The sequence below is a fragment of the Chelonoidis abingdonii genome, chromosome 2, assembly GCF_003597395.2.
Source record: "Chelonoidis abingdonii isolate Lonesome George chromosome 2, CheloAbing_2.0, whole genome shotgun sequence".
Taxonomy (NCBI): domain Eukaryota; kingdom Metazoa; phylum Chordata; order Testudines; family Testudinidae; genus Chelonoidis; species Chelonoidis abingdonii.
Window position 1 is genome coordinate 5,076,193 of NC_133770.1, and position 19,428 is coordinate 5,095,620.

Genomic DNA, 19,428 nt, shown 5'->3' on the forward strand with positions numbered 1-19,428 from the left:
TCTTGGTGCAGCGCTGGCTGGAGCTGGATGCAGGGAGGACAAGGATCCAGGTCCTCAGCACCACACTTTTGTCACTCAGCCTCAGGGATGGCTCTCTGCCACCCCATCCCGGGGGGGCCCTGCTCCCAGAGCTCCACGCTGGTATAATCACAGGTCAGAGCCAGGTCTGATACCACTGCCCTTGAAAGCTCTTGGCGAATCGGTGCAAGCTGGAGCAGCCCCCGGGGCCGACGCCGGGGCCCATGGCAGAGGAGCGGAGCAGTGGCAGCAGGCACAGCACCTGGCTCTCGTGACACAGCGCCGTGCCAAGTTGCCACAGAAACACGGTCCCAGCAACAGACAGCCAGTGCATCACACCTTGTCTGCCTGCTCCCCAGCCCCCCCTTCCAGCTGGCAGCATCCCGGCAGAAGACAGGCTCGGGGCTTCTCAGGGCTCTCCTAGCCAGTGCTGCCGGCGGGGCTGGCTCCTGGTTCCAGCCCCCACCTCTGCAGCCGGCGATGGGCGAACCCCTGGAGGGGAGCATGCCATGACCAGGTGGGAGGGGAGCACAGGCTCCCTGGGTGACCCAGCCTTTGGCCTCACTGCTGGGTTGCCAGCAAAGCTACTGTCCTCTGCGATGCCAACCTGGGCTGGGACCTGCCTGACTCCACCCTGAGACTCTGGCTCGCCCCACACAGTCAGTCTGGCTGTGCCCATCACCATGGCCTCTGAAGCCTCTTTACCCCTGCACCCCCGTGAGTGACAGCGCCAAACTGGGAGAGCAGCTCATACGCCGGGCTGCAAACTGGGCCAAGCCGGCAGTGTCACCTGGCGGGGTCTCCCCCTCCTCTCACCTTGACACCTTCCCCCTCTCCCTGCTTTTTGCCTCCTCAGCTCATTAGTTAGTCTCAGCTGTTAATGAGCTTTCCTGCAGTTACCTAGCAACCATCTCCGGGCTCAGAGCCATCTGCAAAGTGGGACACCAGCTAGGCTCCTTCTGCAGGGGTGGCTGAGTGTGCAGGGTGCCAGCCTGGCCCACCCGGCTGGATCTCGCCGCAGCCGCATTCTGCTCTGACGGGTTCCTCTTCCCTGCCCCACGAGGTGCAAAGCCCCTGAGCCCTGGCACACCGAGCCCCACAAGTGGTTCTCAGCGATTTCTGTACCAGACTCCCCCATTCACCGTAGTTGAGAACCCTGGGCTTGTGCCAACGCGGGGCCGGGGTGCAGTGCTGGGCAACCAAGCGATCCCCATGGCCTACGGCCTCTGGGATACACCCACCTTGCTGTGGAACATCTCTGGCACATGGGGGCTGCACCACGCAGAGCAGTGTGTGTGTGACCAGGAGGTGAAGGCTGGTAAGGGCCCGATATTGGGGGGCAGTAGACTGGGATACAAGGGCCCTGGGTTCTGCTCCCAACTCTGCTATCAAGATGATCTGGAGCTTTGGGCAATCCACTAGGCTACTCCCTGCCTCAGTTTCCTCATCTGTCCAAAGGGGAGCCTGAGACCTGCTCTCACTGAGGCTTAGCTGGGGGCCATACACGCTCTGCAATCTTTGGCTGGGAGGAGCCGCATTTCTCAAACTGGGTTGGGACTCCGAAGTGGGTCATGATCCCATTTTAACGGGGTTGCTAGGCCCAGCATTAGACCTGCAGGCACCCATGGCTGAAGGTGAAGCCCCAACTCTATCCCGACTTGAGGTAGCAGGGCTTGGGCTGTGGCCCCCTTTCCCCTTACCAGGGGCAGCTCTGCCCACCCTCACCAGGGTCACGTGATAACTCTGCTGTCAGAAGGGGACTGTGGTGCAGTGAAGTTTGAGAGCCCCTGAGCTAGAGGAATGCCTCGTGTGATTTCTCCAGCCAGCCAGAACAGCAGTGAGCAGGCCCTGCCGCCCAAGGCATGTCGTGGTTTGCAGATCAGAGCAATCTGCTCATCATTCCAGGCAGCAGCAGCCGCACGCACTACCAGCCACCAGGCCAGCATCATCTCAGCAAGGACACTAATGCCTCCCTGCCGCCCCCTCCCCTCCGGCACCCAGAGTGTATGGATCCTGCCACGCTGGGCACTGCTCCCAGGGTGACCCTGCCTTGGCCTTGCGGCTGGGTTGCCAGCAAAGCTGCTGGCATCTGTAATTCCAGCCTGGCCTGGGACCAGCCCGAGTCAGCGCTGCTGTGGGGGGCGGATCAGACACCTCCAGCCCGCTAGCGCTATTCCCAGGGTGTATGGGAAGATGCATGCAGATGAGTGAGAGCACTCTGGGAGGGGCTGTTTCTCTGACCCCTCTCTCCCACTGGGCACTAGCTTTGCAGGGGTCCCTGCAATGACAGAAGGCGGCAGTTCCCCCACCCCAGCCAGGCGCCCTGCCGTCACACCCGAGTTTGCTTCCCTCTGCAAACCTCCGGGCCGCTGGCACATCTGGTCCATGCTCCAGCAAACTGGCAGGCTCCAGCGCGGCAGGCTTGGGCCCTGCAGAGCTCTGGGAGTCAGCACAGCTGGAAGCACAGTATGCTGTTTATGGCAAAATGCCTAGGCTCAGGGGTGGAGTAAACCCAGCTGAGGATGCTCAGAGCTCAAGCACTCCCCAGCTATAAATCTGATGGAGCTGGAAGTGTGAATTCCCTGTGCTCCATCTCCCAGACATCCAGCGAGGAGAACGGGTGATGGACCCTGCTGGGCCTGGCCTCCTGCGAACACCCAGGGACCAGGCAGCGGGGGACAGAAACCAGTTACAAACAGAACATAGAGTAGTAGCTTGGGTCTCCACAGCGTCTTTCATCCCAGGGTGCTTTACAGACGGGTATATGAGGCTGAAATGCAGCCACCCCTGGGGTGGAGGCTCACAACCAAGCAACAGAGCATGCTGGACAACAGCTGGATCCGGCACTTTGAGCCAAGGGCGCTGCAGCAAACCCCGACTCAGCTGCAAAATGCCAGGGCCTTCCTCCACCCGCATGGCAGAGGGCATGTGAGTTTGGCTTGTGGCTAGTATCCCGGTGCTCATTTCACACAGTGAGTCAGTGGCAGGGCCAGGAAGAGAACCCAGGAGTCCTGATGCTGCCTCCAACACTAAAAATAAAAGGCCCATACGAGCTTTAAATTCCAGCCCGATAGCCACGCCCAGCCTGGAGGGGCCTTGTTCTGCCATCAGACCTGAAGGCCTAAAGGAGTGTGGTCTAGTGGCTGGAGCATGGGGCTGGGATTTAGGAGACCTGTGGTCAAACCCTCGCCTGCTGGATGATCCTGGGGAAGTCACAACCCCATCTGTGCCTCAATTTCCCCACCTGCAAAATGGGTTTAATGACACTGACCTCATTTGAGCAGCGCTTTGAGATCTGAGCAGGGCATTACTAATTATGTCCATCAGGGAGGGAGCCCTCGCAGACGGAGTGAACTCCAGCTAGTGTCTGGGGGGGAGGGGCAGCGAATGGAGCAGCAGCTGTCCCTATGTTAAGAAGAGATGAGCGCGGGGCAGGATCAGCCCATTGCACTGAGCAGGGAAGACTGCTAGGTAGCTATTAAGGCAGGACAAAAGAGAGCTAGGACTGAAATGCAAATGAGAACCAGGAGCTGGAGCAGCTGTGGGGACTCTTAAAGGGGCAGCCACCTTCTCAGGATGGGGGAAGGGGAACACTGGGGCCTGGGGAAAGATCTGGCTCTGCCCTGCCCCAGTCTATGGCAAGCCTAGTGTAATGCCCGTCCAGTTATTTCCTAACACCCCCCTCCCCACACACAGCCAGGCAGGGGCTGTGGTGGAATGAGTGTTCCCTGCCTGGGTGCAGAGATCATTACTGATGCTTCACATTCAGCCAATGCTGAGGCCTTGGCTGGGCTGGGACTGAAGCTGGCGGTGTAGCTGATCTGGTGAAAACGCCTCGTGTCAACACGATGAACGCATGCCCTGTGTGACTTGCACTAGTGCCGCTCTGGGGTAGCTACACCAGTGTGCATAGTGCCCGCGCTAGGGGCTGGCACCTCTGGCTAAAATCCCACTGCTCAGGCTGTGGAACAGTCTCTGGAGGGAAGAGTAACCCTAGAGTGTAGGGCACAATCCTGCACTGGACTCCTGGGCACGGCCAGGAGGGTCCAACAGGCCCCTTCTATGGTGATGCTATAAACAGCAACTAGCTACATTCCCATTTCACCAATGAGGAAACTGAGGCAGCAAGCAATTAAAATGGCTGGCCCAAAGCTACAGAGGGGAATTGGTGTCAGAGCTGGGGACAGAAGCCAGACAACCCTGGCTCCCAGTTCTACACTCACTCCACACTGGCATGGGGGGACTTAGCCCCTGTGGTATTCAGAGCTTCCTGTTTTCTTGGGAGACAAGGCAAACATCCAGCCGTTCTCTCCCCAAACTGGGATTAGGAGGAGGGATGCTTCATTCGGGGCAACCCTCCCACTGCTAGCCAGGTGCAGTCAGGGTAAGGACACAGTCCCACAATCCCTTTCTTCTGGGGATCCCAAAGCCATTCACAAAGAGGGCAGGAATGGAGGTCTGTGAATTATCCAAGGCCATGGTCCCGACTCCAAGCCTAGTGCCCTGTCATCCCTCCATCCAGCCTGTAAAGCCTCAGGCAGGAGGGGGATCGCGCAGGGAGGGGAAAGGGGGCAGTGAGAGAGGCAGTTCAGACTGGAGAGGGAGACCTCAGGCTGGGACAAGTCTGTGCCAAGGCAGCTCCAATTCTCAGCTGCCACCCTTCAGCACCACAGCCAGCTCCTCAGCCACCAGCCCATCCAAGAGCACAATGCTTCCCAGGAACCCCCAGCTCTGCCTGCCCCAAGGCCGCAGCACCTCAGGGAGCTGACAGATCCCTGCCCAGAGGCCAGTTCTTGGGCAAAGGCCCCACCAGCTCCAGCACAGAAACCAGGGAGAGGGTCATAGAATATCAGGGTTGGAAGGGACCTCGGGAGGTCATCTAGTCCAACCCCCTGCTCAAAGCAGGACCAACCCCCAACTAAATCCTCAAATCCCTAAATGGCCCCCTCAGGGATTGAACTCACCACCCTGGGTTTAGCAGGCCAGTGCTCACATCACTGAGCTATCCCTCCCCACGTGCTCCTCCAGAATGTCACCAGTTGATCTCCTGACCCACCCAATAACAGCTTGGCTCCCTGGGAGCTGCCAGTGAGCTCTGTGCGTGTGTGTGTATGTGTGCACGCACGCATGTGTGTGTGCGTATGTGCATAGGCATGTGTGTATATGTGTGTGCGTGTGTGGGACCCAAGAGGCAGTGGAGCCTGGGGAACTTTCCCTTCTCCCAACCCTGCCGTGTGGGCAGACTCACGCCCGCTCTCCAGTGTGTGGTGCCTTCCCTGGCCAGGCCACATCGCTCTGGACTGGCAGGAAGGAGGCCAAGCTGCAGTGGCAGTCACACCAAGGGACCAGAAAAGCCGCTGGTTCCAGAGGGCCTGGCTTGAGGAACCCAGCCCTCTGCATGGCTCCTGGGCCAGCAGCTCCAGGAAGCTCTGGGTTCCAGGGCGTGTAAGGGGTGTGTGAATGGCCTGGCCTGAGGAGTTCTTGGGGGCGGGGGTAGCCCACTCCTGGGCACACATCTGTCCCAGCCTGCACCGACCGAGCTGGGGAGAGAGAGGGAGCGGCTGGGTGCCCTGGGAGTAGGGCAGGGGCGAGCTGGGGGTCTGCTCTGCACACACCACGTCAGTCTGTCTGCATCCGTGCGAGTCTGACAGCATACGTCATTCCCACCCATCTGTGTCTACCTCCCCGCAAAGGGCAGTCGTTGGCCTTTTAAGAAGGCCCCACTCTGAGAGGGGTGTTACCATCTGGGGGCCCATGCGTGGGGCAGTAATTCCCTGCAATCCACTTTGTGACAGTGCTCCAGGGGAAGGGGGGGCAGTGCACAGCCCCCTCTCCCCCCCACCCCACAGCACAGCTCTTTTCTTCCCTGCGTCTGGGGAGACCTGTGCCAGCAGCTGCCAAGAGCAGATGGCGCCGGCTCACCCCCAGCCCCCTCTCTCCACTCTCCTCCCTCGGTCAATCCTTTGGAGGCTCCGGTAGACAGACATCCATCTGGCACCTGCTGCTCCACTGCGGGCCATGGCATGGACAGCCGGCACAGAGCCAGCTCTGGGGGCGGTCAGCAGTGCCCCATCCACCGGGCTCACCCTGCAGTTGGCACCATGCTGCTCTCACCTGCACACGCTGTGGCCTCTCCCATCTCCACCCCATGGCACGGTCCCCGCCCATGCTACTGACAAAGCCCCTGTCCGTGACACTGGGCACAGAGCATGGCACTGCCAGAGCCGGGCAAAGGGAGAACCAGATCCACATCACCTGCCTGCCCCTTGGCTCCTCACTCAGCTCAGCTGGGGGTGTGCCCCACAAAGGGGGCGAGCTCCCTCTCACAACCTCCCCATGCATGTACACACCTACGCATACCCACACCGCCTGCCCTCCTCTCCCCCACCCACACATGGCTTCATATGGGTCTGTTCTGTCCCCCCAGCACACACCCTCACCCAGCCGCTCTGCAGCACGGCCACATGAACACACCTGCTTGTCATGCTTGGGCCCTTGTGCTCCCCGGAGGCCAGGGAGGAGAGCAGCCCGCAGCCTTGGCAAAGGCTCACTAGCACCCTGGCTGTAACCCGCAAAGCCTGGGAGCTCTGGAGCTGGCTTCATGCTCTCAGATCTGGGCTCAGCCCCCTCCCAGCCAGCTTCCGCTTGCTTTGCATCACAGTGGCGGGGGCCAGCAGGTTCAGGAAAAACTCTCTAATCCTGCCCAAACCCCTACCCCAGATGGGAGCCTGCGGGCAGGGAGCCACTCCTGGCCTTGAGGCTTGCTACAGTGACAGCTGGAGGCTGAATGGGCCCCCGTGCCTTTGCACAATGCCTGATTAGGAGATTAGGCTGCCTTCCTGGCAGCACAGCCGGTCCCCCTTCGGCCTGCACGCCCCCCACCTGCCCCCAGCCAGGAACCAGCGCCAGCAGCCTCCTCAGCTCTCCTCCACCCAGGATCAATGCCCAGCATCCCTGCCACTGCCAGATCGGCACGGAGGGACCGGTGCTGCTCTCCCTGCCGGCGCAGACACGCTCCCTCTTGTACGAGCGGGAAGGCTCGGGGTTGGTAATGGTCCGTGGAGCCTTCCGACTCTCAGCTGTGAGGCTGAATCCATCCCAGGTGCCGCCAGTGCCTGAGAGCGGGTCATAGACTACAATGCCTGAAGGGACCATTGGGATCCTCTCCTCTGACAGCCTGTATAATCCAGGCCCAACCCACCGGGAGCAGGGATTGAACGCAGGGGGGGAGCCCTGGCAGATTTCAAGCCCAGCAGGTTAATCACTGAGCCACCAAGGCTGGATAATTCCCGGGCGTGGCTCAGATCCACTAGCCACCACCGGTCAACTCAAGCTGCCTAGTGACAGCGACCAGCTGATAGGCGTTTGGTGGCCTTTGTCTGGGGAGCCAGAGTCTGAACGGGCCAGTGAGGCCAGATCTCCTGTCAGCCAGCCCATCGTGAAAGATGCTTCATGCACAGCCCCCCGACCCACCACTGTCTCGTGCAGGCCCCCAGTGCTCAGGGGGAGATTCAAGCTGATCAGTTCCTTCTCCCAAGGGAAGCTGGCATCAACTGCAGGCTTCTTCAGGGCCGAACCAAGCACTAACCCCGGCTCGAGCTGAAGTTACCCTCTGCGAGGGCTATGACCCAGAACCGGAGTCATGGCACTCCGCTCAGTGCTGAAATGCTGCCACCTCTGGGGTGGAACACAGCAGCTCCTCGACTGCACACAGCAACAGCTACACTGGAGTTTAGAAGAGAAAATCTAGACTATTGCATTCGGATGATACCTGAAGGGGAATGTAATTATTTGGCCTAGACTCTGGGGGACAGAGCCCTAAAACACCACAAGATCTGTAATGGTCACAGTCAAGGTCCCACTTTATAGCCGATCTGCAGGACAGCACCTCCCTAAGCACCATACCATAGCCTTGGGTTCATCCCTGACTCCCAGGGAAGAGCACCAGCACCACCAGGGTTTTCCCATCCACACCCTGACCCAGCCGTGCCCCGATCCCCTGCCCCATCCCTTCTCGTGTCTTGCACCAATGCCATCACTCACGTTTTGAAGTGGTCCACCAGCACCCCCACCAGCTCCCCAACTCGGTTGTCCTCTTCCGGCTGCATCTTATGGAAGCAGATGACCAGGTCATCGTGGTTCCTGGTGTGAAACACCACCAGCTGGTCTTGGCAACTGGTCACGCTCACCCCCGTCACCTGCACAGGACAAACACTCACTGAGGTGGGGGCAGGGTGCGATTCCCCACACAGCCACCAGTGAGAAAAGGGCAGCATGAGAGCTGGGAGTCTACGGTCACCTCTTTGCTATTAGTCTTTCATTTTCTAAGCCCACTCACAACCGGCCATCACATCAGCCAATGAGATGGCAAATTGGCTAGTGTTTGTTCAGCATGGAGATGATTCTGTCATTCTGCCAGCTCCTGTGCCTTTATCATTAACTTCCCAGTACCTGAGGTTTCTATTAAATCCCCAGCTCCCAGAGTCATGTGATTATGCAGAGAAGAGGAGGGGCTGAGGTCCCTGCGACAGCAGGGAATTAATTTGGTGAGCGATGCCTAGATGATCCTGCCAAGTAACCCATGCCCCAAGTTGCAGAGCAAGGCAAGTGTCTGAGGCCTGTCTCATGAGTTTTGACCATTTGGGGTGGTGAAGCTGCTGCTGGATCCTGTCCAAGTTTAACGCTGGAGCAGCATGGTGCCCTCTGCCCCCGAGTCCTATTCACTGTAACACCACGGAGGGGGCTGCGAGAAGGAGCAGCAGCCAGTGGTTAGGGCAGAGCACTAGGCATTGGGAGTCCTGGGTTTAGTTCCTGGCTCTGCCGCTGATGCAGTGACTTGCCCCACAGGTGCCCTGCATCTCAGCTTGCCGCTCAGTTCAGCGCTCCTTAGAAGAGCGCCAGGGTGTTATGGAATCGCAGCCAGCAGGGACATGGACTCTGAAGAAAAGCGCCTAGCACAACAGAGATGCTTTGGCGAATATCTTGGGAAGAGTATTTAGGAATCTGCCTTACTACCCAGGTCTTGGGTTTCCCCATGAAAGGACATTTCCCGGCTGCTTCTGGATCAGCTTCCAGCATTTCCCCAACCACCCTGCTTGTCCGCACTGGGGTTCAGGAGTCTCTTGCGGAAATCCCACTACTACCACCAGCCAGCACTGAAAGGGGGACACAGCAGCTGAGCCTGGTCTTCTCCATCCCTGCTCTGCCCACATAGCTTCAATCAGGGCTGCTGGCTGTGGTACCCAGCCTGCTGATGATCCACCAGGGAGATGAGAGGGCTTAAGCCGCCCCAGGAGCTGTGTGCTGGTATAACAGACCCTAGCATCATCCTTGCCTTCCTTGTGGCGGGAGATCCCATGGGCACTCCCTGCTACTGCTGTCTTCTCCCTTGCTTGGCTGACGTAAAGATCCCATTGTTCTTGTTCCAACGTTCAAGTGTCCACTCCCTGGCCGGCAGCCATGTCAGTGAGCCCCAGGACTGAGTGGGTCGTGGAGGCTCAGCTCCCCTCTCGGCCCCGCAGGGGTCCCGGCAGGGCACAGCTGTGGGCTGTATGAGGGACCCTCACCCTGCTGTCCCCGCTCTGCAGACGGGGGCCTTGCTGTCAGAGCAGCCCCTTGCACCGAGCCAGTCCCTGCGGGTTACGGCGCCTTCTGGCCCAGCTCGCAGGGCACTCACCATGCTCAGAGGCAGGGTCCGCATCACCTTGTACTGCTTCCTGGGCTCCAGCTTGTAGAGGTGCTGGTCCGTGACGAGAATGGCCCGGTCCCTGCTCTTGTTAAAGCGGTTGATCTGCATGGTGGGGGAGACAAAGTCACCTGGGATGCGGGGAGAATATAGCCAGAGCCCTGAGCAAGAGGCAGGACTTTGCCCAGGGGTCCCCAGCTCCCTGCCAGCTCCCCTGTTCTCCAACCCTGCCGGGGTTGGGGGAGGGCTCCCTCCTGCCCTCCCAGGAGCAGCCACTCAGTGCTCCACTGTCATGGACACCCGATCCCAAATCTTCCCCTCACCCCTGGCTGCCTGGAGAAACGAGGGTGCTGAGGACCCTGCAGAATGGGGTCCCTGTAGGGCAGGGGGGAGGGAAATGGCCCATCAGCACCACAGACTGCAGGTGGGCCCAAAACTCCCTGGGAATCTCCCCAGGCCAGGGGGCTGAGGCAGGCAGTGTCCAGCGCACGGAGCAGGGCCATGGCAGGAGGGAGGGGGGCCCCGTCTCCCAGGGACCTGGCAGCGCCAGGCTCCTCACCTTGCGGACATGGCAGGAGAACAGCACCGAGCTGAAGTGCACTTTGTCCCTCAGGGCCTGCACCCTCCTGGCGAACTGGGCAGCCATGACAGGGTTTTCAACCACCTGGAGGGCAGAATAGAACCCGGGAGAGGCTCTGTCAGGCAGAGAGGGGCTGTGGTGGGATCTCCCCACGGCCACACCCAGGGGGAGGCAGAGCTCCCCGTGCGGGGGGCCGGTGGATTCGGCACAGAGTGGGAAGGGGCTCTCACTAGCTTAAGCATGACTGTGCAGGTAGCAGCTCCCCAGAGCTGAGCAGGGCAGGGGCTGCTTGGCACTCGACTGAGAGACCCGCGTGGTGCCGAGGTGGGGCCGAGGGGTCAGCTGCTGACGCTCTTCCCTGTTCGTCAGCACTGAAGTGATGCCCGTGGAGAGGAGAAAACCCCACAGCAGGTCCACTCAGTCTCCAGCCCTTTGCCCACCCATGCCCAGCTGGGATCCGCTGCCTCGGTAGCACCCTCCGGGCCCAGGGTCTCTCTGCCTTCTCCCACGGCCTTGATGCCTCCCCAGCCCTAAGCTCACTCTTCTCCTGCATCCTGATCGGCCCCTGGCTGGCCCTGGCTCCGTGCAATGCTTTACCAGCTGTGACGTTATTGATATAAACTGGGACCATATAGAACATGGGTTGCAACCAAGGTTCTGTAGTGGCACCAAATCCTATGTAAAGGGGGTCATATAAGGTGTCTAAGACCAGGTTACGGGTGTTATGGGTCGTACTGGTTATGATTGTGCTGCGTCTGTATGTCTGTCTCATTTTGTAGTTGAAGTTATGAATATTGGCTGTGTACTGTCTGTATTTCAAATTGTGCTGCAGTTCTGGGTGACACCCCAGACAAGTTGTGTTAGCTCTGCTTAGCCTGCTTGATGCCCATTATTAAGGACCATCAACTCACAACTGACCCATCGAGAGAGAGGCGGATACGCCTTGTGACTCACTGGATGAGCAGAAAACTGGCCCATGTGACTGCAAACTCCATTTTGCTGTAACTTTCCACAGTAGGAACAAAGGAGTGTTCTTACACCTGGAAAAGTCTATATAAGGCGACAGGCCTGATCTCCATTTAGGTCTTCAATCCTGCTTCTTACCTCTGGAGGACTTTGCTACAATCTGAAGCTCTGCAAATGACTGATGACCCATCCACAGCGGGGGATGTTCCAGAGACTCAATTTGAACTGCAGTTTCACTTCATCTCTGCTACAAGCCTGAACTAAGACTTTGCCATTACTGTATGTAATTGATTCAGTTTAACCAATTCTAGCTCTCATCTCTATCTTTTTCTTTTCATGAATAAACCTTTAGATTTAGATTCTAAAGGGCATTGCAACAGCGTGATTTGTGGGTAAGATCTGATGTGTCTATACCTTGCCATGTACTACGGCTGTAAAAGGGCTATTCGGTTTACACCAGACGCTCTGATCGTCGGGCACTATGGCGTCTGGACACCTTGTCGCATGTACTTAGGGGCTGTGGGTGGGCCTCGACTATGAATGCTCATGAGACGTTTGATGGTCCGGACGCTATCGTGATCCGGGACATCTACACCGACACATCACCGGCCACCGCCAGTACTAGATGAGCCGATGTGGCTCCACGCACCCACGGGGGGAGGGAAAACCCTTACAACCCCCTACTAAACACTAATCCCTGAGTCCTGAACCCACCGATTGGATTCCACCTCGTGAGGTTCACCCTGTCCCATTACCCGGCCTGCTTGCTCTAATCATGACTATGTGTAACCCGATTAGATGAGCGATGTACCCTCACTGCTCCCCTATACTTTGACCCCACCACCGTACACCCCGCATTGGGACATTACAGACTGTATGTACTATATACTAACCATAATCAAATACCAGCGTCCCCCCATACTCTGTGTGTTGCCCCCTGATGACTATGACTGACATGCCAAACTCTTTATCAATCTTATTTAAAATTCTCTAATAAACATATTGAACCTGACCGTCTGGGGCTTGGTCCTTTGGGATCGAGAGAACCTTTTCTTTTACTGGGGTGTTGGTTTCATAACCATTCATCCCACAGGACGTGTGGACTGGTGGGTGATACTGGGAGACTGGAGTGTCTAAGGAAATTGCTTGTGTGACTTGGTTAGCCAGTGGGGTGAAACTGAAGTCCTTTTTGTCTGGCTGGTTTGGTTTTGCCTTAGAGGTGGAAAAACCCCAGCCTTGGGCTGTGACTGCCCTGTTTGAGCAATTGGTCCTGATTTGGCACTCTCAGTTGGGTCCCGCCAGAACCACATCGTCACACCAGCCCTTTGAGTTAAACGGGCGCCCCAACCCCAGGTGGTCACTCTCCATGCCCAGTGGGCAGCCCGGTGCCTTGCTCTCATACTGGCTTGGAGCCGGTTTTGTCGTGTTAGCTGGCACTTGTGAGTTCACTAAAGCCAAACAGGTTCAAGTCAAAGTGCCAGTGTCCACCCTGGGTGCACAGAAACTGGGTCAGGCTGATGACAGACTAGTCCGGCCTGCCGGCTCTCCTGGGGCCAGCGCTAGGTGCTCTGGAGGGGAAGGTGTCGGACCCCCCCAGAAGCAGATGTGCTCCACACAGTAGGTCTCACCCTGATCACTAAACACTAGAGGTTGGTTTAAGCCCCGAAGCAGGAGAGCGTTAGCATTAACAATGGCTGCTCTGGATAGTCTGTTAGCCAGATAAACAGCCTTTTGGAATCTTGCTCAGTTCTTGGTGTCGGCGTCATCCTGCAGCACTGAGTTCCAAGGCTGATTACACCTTTAGTGAAAGTGTTAGCTCGGTGGGTGCAGCTGCGTACGCAGAGCCCCAGGCTACACCTCCAGTCTGGAAGCCTGGCTACTCCCTTTGCCTCAGAGTCCACCGACACATTTAACAGCCAACTTCCTTAGCTTCCTCTCCTCCAACTCATCCCTAAAGGTCCCAGTGGATACAGGATCCTTCACTGCCTGGCCTAAATTACGCAGCTGTGTTGCTGCATGTTAGTAAGCCGTGGCTTAGGGCCGCTGCAAGGATGTTTCGCGCCCTAGGCGAAACTTCCACCTTCCGCCCTCTCCCATCCCCGAGCCCCCTCCGTGAGGCGCCCCCCCAGTGGCAGCTCCCCCCCTCTGCCCTGAGGCACCCTCCCCCTGCAGCAGCTCCCCAACCTGCCCCACCCTGAGGCACCCCCCACACTCCAGCTCACCCCTGCCCCACCTCCACCCAGAGCACACTGTTGCTTCACTTGTCCTGCCTCCCAGGCTTGAGGCGCCAATCAGCTTAGGCACTGCAAGCCTGGGAGGTGGGAGAAGTGAAGCGGCCACAGCGAGCTTGGGGAGAAGGCGGGGCAGGGGTAAGCTGGGGTAGGGAGTTCCCCTGCATGCCACTCCTCCCTCTCCTTACTTGCTGCAGGTGGCCCTCCCCGCGCTCCCCTGTCCTAGCTCCCTCCGCCTAAATGCAGGCGGTGACCGGGGCGGCCGAAGATCCAGCTGCCGCAGTCGCTGCCGAAGAAAATGCCGCCCCCCCAAATCCTAGCGCCCTAAATTGTTGCACTGGCCCTGGCGCTGCCGCAGCTGACCCCATAGGTGGCTGCATTTCAGCGGCATGCACTGAATTTATGGAGCACTTTGGATTGAAGGGCACAATCAAGAGCTGTTATGATCTCCTCCCCAGTACAGTTCTGTGGTGAACTAGCATGAAATCATAGACCGCAGCAGCCACTCGCAGAGGCCTTTACTCTTGGCTTAGACACGAGGGCCTCATCCTGCTGCTAGCCACAGGCTCAGCAGTGTAAATAGGGAGGGACAGAGAAGCAGGCAGCGTGAGATCAGAATCAGGCCCAAATCAGCAGAGATTCAGGGGGCCTGGGGCAAAGCAATTTTGGGGGCCCCTTCCATAAAAATAAGTTGCAAAACTATAGAAAATATTTTTACTTCAATGTCCCAGAGACACAGACAAGGTTTTCACCTCGAGGCCAAAAGACCAAAAACATCAAGACACTTGATCATGGCCTTGGATAGGCCAAGAGACTACTCACACTTCATCTTAGCAAATTGCCCCACTTGCACCCCCCGGGCGGCCCTGCAAATCAAACTTACACACACTCCTCTCCTGGCATGGCATGACCAGAAGGGGCTTGCAGGACATCTGCTTCCCTGACTAGTGCCTCCTTGTGGAGACCGTCCCAGTGTTCAGAGCCCTGATGGGTGAATTCACTGGAGGGGCTGGGAGATTTCCACCACACGGGCCCCGTTCGATCAGCAAGTGTCATGTGGCCATGGCTGGGCCCAGCTGTGGGATTAATTCAGCTGGCTGGGGACGAACAATCAAGCCTCTCTGAGAGCCTGAGCAAGAGCTGCTAGACAACCTTCCACTCCCGGTGAAAGGCAGGTGCATCTTGGGCTGTGGATGCCCACTGCTCAGGGAGATGCAGCACTCAGAGAGCCAGCGGCAGCCCCAACTCCCCACCCCACGCACCCCCGGACATGAGCCGTGCACGTGTGCACAGACACATCCAGGACATGCCCAGCACACGCCCACGGAGACATGCTACACGCACACAGACACCCAGCGGAGCGAATGCACACAGGCAGACACAAAACTCCTGCTCTCACTCACACAGAAACAGACATACATACACACACACAATGCCTGCCCAAAGCATACCCGTGCAGACGTCCACCCCCAGATGAACACACAGCCAGCCGGTACAGGTCTCCGGTCACACACAAACACAGCCAGACCTGCGCACTCCCCAATGGAGTCCCCCTGAAACGTGCTGGCTGGGAGAGCCGGATCCATGCTGGGATCCTCCCGCGGGAGAGGAACACTGGGACCCCTCTGGGGAGCTAAGCTGCAGCTCGGGGAAGAGCTGCCAGCGCAGGAAGTAGGCAGCAAAAGGAAGCTCAGTGTAGCAAGGAGGCACCTGCTCCTGGCAGGCTGCTGAGCCAGAGGAGAACAAGAGGCCAGTCAATGCCCACCACGGGCAGCATGGGGGTGGGCAGCTCTTGGTCCAGGCTGGCATAATTGAAGTGGGGCTCCTGATGCCCAGGGGAGACTTGTCATCCCACTGCAGCCCAGTTGCCAGCTTGCCTGGCACATGACCCTACTGAGGAGGGATGGGGAGTTTTGTTTCCAGGCCCAGGCCAGTGAGGGGCGGGTGAGCCCCAACACACTCTGCCCACAGTCCGGTGTGACTGATAGGCACCGGAGCTCACCCTGGCCGTACCAACTGGGGAGGCAAAGAGAAGGACTTGCATACTCGCACTCAGCCGGGCACTAGGCAGAAGGGAGCCGCACCACACAGCCGGCTGAGGGGGAATGGAGATGGAGTAGCACCAAAATGCAGCCATTTCTGGGGTGGGACGCAGCTGCTGTTTAAAATCCTGCAGCAATGTGGCAAAAAAACCCCAAAGAAAACGTTGCATCCAGCTGAAGCCACAATGGGATCCAGAACGTACCTCAGAGCTGGAATCTGGCCAGGCCCCCCTGATAGTTACAGGAGCTCCCAGGCTCCTTAGTGACAGGTGGGCCCCTCCTCTGGGAAGACCAACTCCCCCTGCACTGTACAGGGGCATGGAGTCACAGAGATGAACGCTATCACTGGCACCGCTCCTGGGTGCTCTTCCCAGCCACATGCTGCTTGGCTTGCATGAGCTGAGGGCCCCCCAGCCATTCCGTCTCAGCCCGGACATGGGAGGGGCGAGGGGGCAGAGCCGGGAGAGCCCAGAAGAGGGGGTGCATGGGGGCACAGGGACCAGCCCGGGAGAAACAAAGGGAGAAATGGGGCTTTAACAAGAGCCTGTCACTATGGCAACTGGAGCCTGGCAGCAGAAAGCAGCTGTGGGCGGCGAGAGCAGATGCTCAGGCAGGCAGCTGCCTCCCCCGCCCCTCACCCAGCTGGGATGTCCCCCGAGCACAGCACTCGCCTCCCCTAGTGCTGCTTTCACAGCCTGGGAGCAGGGGGGTGCCCTGCTCCCCTCCAAGAGAGCAGCACCCCCTGCTGGATCACCAAGGCCACGCCACTTCCCCACCTGCCTCCCATCCCGAACCCACTCTGCCAGCATCACTGGCCCAGCGGGCTCCGGGCAGCTCCCCAGGCCGAACACTCACCGATGACAGGTAATCCCGGCCCCAGTTCCTCTGGCAACCCCAGTCTTTGCGCAAGCCCTGCAGCACTTCCATGGCCGCCACCTTGGCCTGGATCTGCCCCATGTCCGAGGGAGGGATGTTCTTCACTATCTGCCTGGCTCGCCACCTGCAGTGAGGGGGAGGGGGCTCAGGGATCCTGGCTGCCCTGCTAGGTTCCTGGCCTGCCCCGGAGCACAGCGCCCTGGCCTCTGGGGGGCAGCCTCGTGCACAGCATCCCTCCCGCGCAGGCTGCGAGCCGGGGGCCTGCATTTGCTCCCCTTGGCTTATCAGAGAGCATTGGGACCAGCTGCCTTGGGGCGCACCCCGGTGGGGATGAAGCAATCATTGCCTACCATTCAGGTGGGCACAGGCAGAGCTGTGGGGGTCTGCGGCTGGGGGAGCCAGGGGACTGTGGGTCAGGACCGAGGGGCATAGGCCGAGCTGAGGTCGTGGGGGATGCTTGCCAAGCTGCACTGTGGCTGATTCTACCCTTGTCAGCGAGGGCCCCAGGGGGAGCAGGGCGTGCGTGCAGGGTGCCCCCTCCGCCCCCAGTGTTACCTGCGGAAGAGCAGCTTGCTGTTCTCCTGGAACTGCGCCAGCACCGCCGGTGGGTCGGGCCACTCCACGCCCTTGCCGTAGTCGGCCATGCTGCGCACCCCCTGGAAGCGGCGCACCAGCTCCAGCAGGTATGTCTTCACCTTGTGCCGCTTGTAGTGGCCCATGATGGTGTAAATGGCACGCAGGTACCGGCAGCGCCGCCGGGCCAGGGCCCCCCGCCACGCCTGGGACAGACACACAGACCCAGTCACAGCTCTGCTGGCAAGGCCCCACCTGCCAGCCCCCAGGACCTCACACTCAGTGCCTTGTGGCCATGGCCAGCATTCAGAGCCACACAAACCATAGGGCCATGTCCAGCCCCACACCACGTCTCCTCTCTCTGCTGCAGGAGGATTCCAGAGCCCTTTACAAACCAGGCACCCGGGGATCCCTCCACCCACCACCAAAGGGCAGCCACCTCTGGGGTGGGATGCAGCAGCTCTTTTGCACGTGGCAATGTGGCATAGCCCTTTAGGGCAGGAAGTGAAGGAGCTGTTGGCATTGAAGTGAAAGCACAGAAGGAATGACAGCAGGAAAAACCAGCACACTGGATCTAGGGCCTGGGAGCCCAACCTGGGGTGGCTGAAGAGTTTTGAACCTAAACTTCTGCCATCAGAACCACGAAGTGACTCAGCCATGGGGAGAGGCCGTGGTGCATCATGGGAGATGTAGTCCGGACACAGACAGCATCCATAAGGGAGGACAGGGGCCCGAGGGCATTGTGGTGGCCCAGGTGGACACAGGCTGGTGTCGATAAAAAAAAACAAAGCTTTGACGTTTACGTGGAAATGTTCTCTGATTTGTCACTGAGGACAAACGCTGAGAAATCAGGATTTGGGGCGGGGTGGAAATTCCGGTTTTCCACAGCTTCTCCAGCGGCCACCCAGAGACACATAGACTTTGTGGGATGCCAGGGATGCCCTTTGCCCCTGGGGACCTGGCAGTGCTGCAGATGCTGGCACTCAGGTCCTGAGGGCTCCAGCGCCGGTGCTCACCATCAGCTCGTCACCGGGATGCTCCTGATATGACTAAGCAGCTCCCCAGCCAGACGCTTCGTCGGCTGTCGGGAAATCTGCTAACGGTGCCACATCTATAGATAGTAACGGAGTCAGAGGCTGGCCCCCGCGGAGCAGCAGCACCAGGGCAGTCAAGGAGGTTAGGGGGCTTGGAGCGGGGCAAGCACAGTCAGGGGACTGGACCCTCGGGCAGAGCGAGCATCTGGGGCCCAACCTTGGCACTGCGCCCCCTTCGTCTGATCTTGCCTGCCGACAACTCGGCGCCATCAGGTTCCTCTCGGATCACGGGCAGTGCCCGCCCTCCCCCTGTGCCTGTGTCCCGACTCCTTCCCAGCGGTTCAGCGCCCAATGGGTGGCTGGGATCAGAACACCCCGGTGCCCCGCTTGCTCTGCCACGTGCCGAGAGGCTGCTGCTAATCGGCTCTGACAGCATAGCAGCTGATGGACCCTGACGTCCTTCTGACCCAGCACAGTCCTCACAGGAGTGGGGAGGGGCCATTCCTAGGCGCCAGGCAAAGCCATTACCAGAGCTGGGTCTGTGGCACTGGGACATGGGAGGGATCAGACCGCAGCTCATCCCACCCATATGGCAAAGCCCCCGGCAGGCATCTCTGGGGATGGACAACCCCTGGCTCCTGAGTCCACGCAGCCCAAGCTGGAGGGTGGGGCTCAGGACACGGGCACGCCTCCACTGGGCTGAGACCTGGCAGACTTGGCTCACTCAGACTCGGCTCACAGAGGCCACCAAACAGGTAGGTGGGGGCACCACCACCCTGGGACCCATTCCCCAGCTGATTCCGCCACAGCCCATCCCACAGTGTGGGTGCTGGGAATGGCCATAATACTTGGTCCTTCTCTGGTGCCGTCCATGCGAGAATCTCAAAGCCTTGCACGGACAGGGACAAACAGTCGTTTGCATGGGAGCCCCACATAGAGAGCACGGCATTCAACCTCGCCCAGTCTCCGCTGAGTCAGGAAGGGTCATTGCCCCATTTCATAGATGGGAAACTGAGACAGGGAGTGGGGGAGTGTCCTGGCCACCTCACACAGCAAGTCAGCAGCATAGCCAGGAATAGAACCCAGGAGTCCTAGCTTCCAGCCCCCCTGCTCTAACCCCTATCCCCCACTCCCCTCCTAGAGCCGGGGATAGAACCCAGGAGTCCAGGCTCCCAGCCCCCCTGCTCTAACCCCTAGCCCCCACTCCCCTCCTAGAGCCGGGGATAGAACCCAGGAGTTCTGGCTCCCAGCTCCCCTGCTCTAACCCCTAGCCCCCACTCCCAGAGCCGGGGTAGACCCCAGGAGTCCTGGCTCCCAGCCCCCCTGCTCTAACCCCTAGCCCCCACTCCCCTTCTAGAGCCGGGGTAGACCCCAGGAGTCCTGGCTCCCAGCCCCCCTGCTCTAACCCCTAGCCCCCACTCCC

General features: G+C 59.2%; 1 protein-coding gene across 1 annotated transcript in view; it reads right to left on the minus strand.

Annotated features, from left to right (window-relative positions):
• MYO1G (myosin IG) overlaps positions 1 to 19,428 on the minus strand; it is a 64,970-nt gene that overhangs the window by 10,880 nt on the left and 34,662 nt on the right. Inside the window, exons 16-21 of the mRNA XM_075061931.1 lie at positions 18,534 to 18,552; positions 16,954 to 17,177; positions 16,378 to 16,522; positions 10,263 to 10,367; positions 9,695 to 9,808; positions 8,062 to 8,216 (exon numbers count right to left, since the gene is read on the minus strand). Of these exons, the coding sequence (XP_074918032.1) occupies positions 8,062 to 8,216; positions 9,695 to 9,808; positions 10,263 to 10,367; positions 16,378 to 16,522; positions 16,954 to 17,177; positions 18,534 to 18,552 (762 nt within the window). The remainder of the gene's footprint in view (positions 1 to 8,061; positions 8,217 to 9,694; positions 9,809 to 10,262; positions 10,368 to 16,377; positions 16,523 to 16,953; positions 17,178 to 18,533; positions 18,553 to 19,428) is intronic.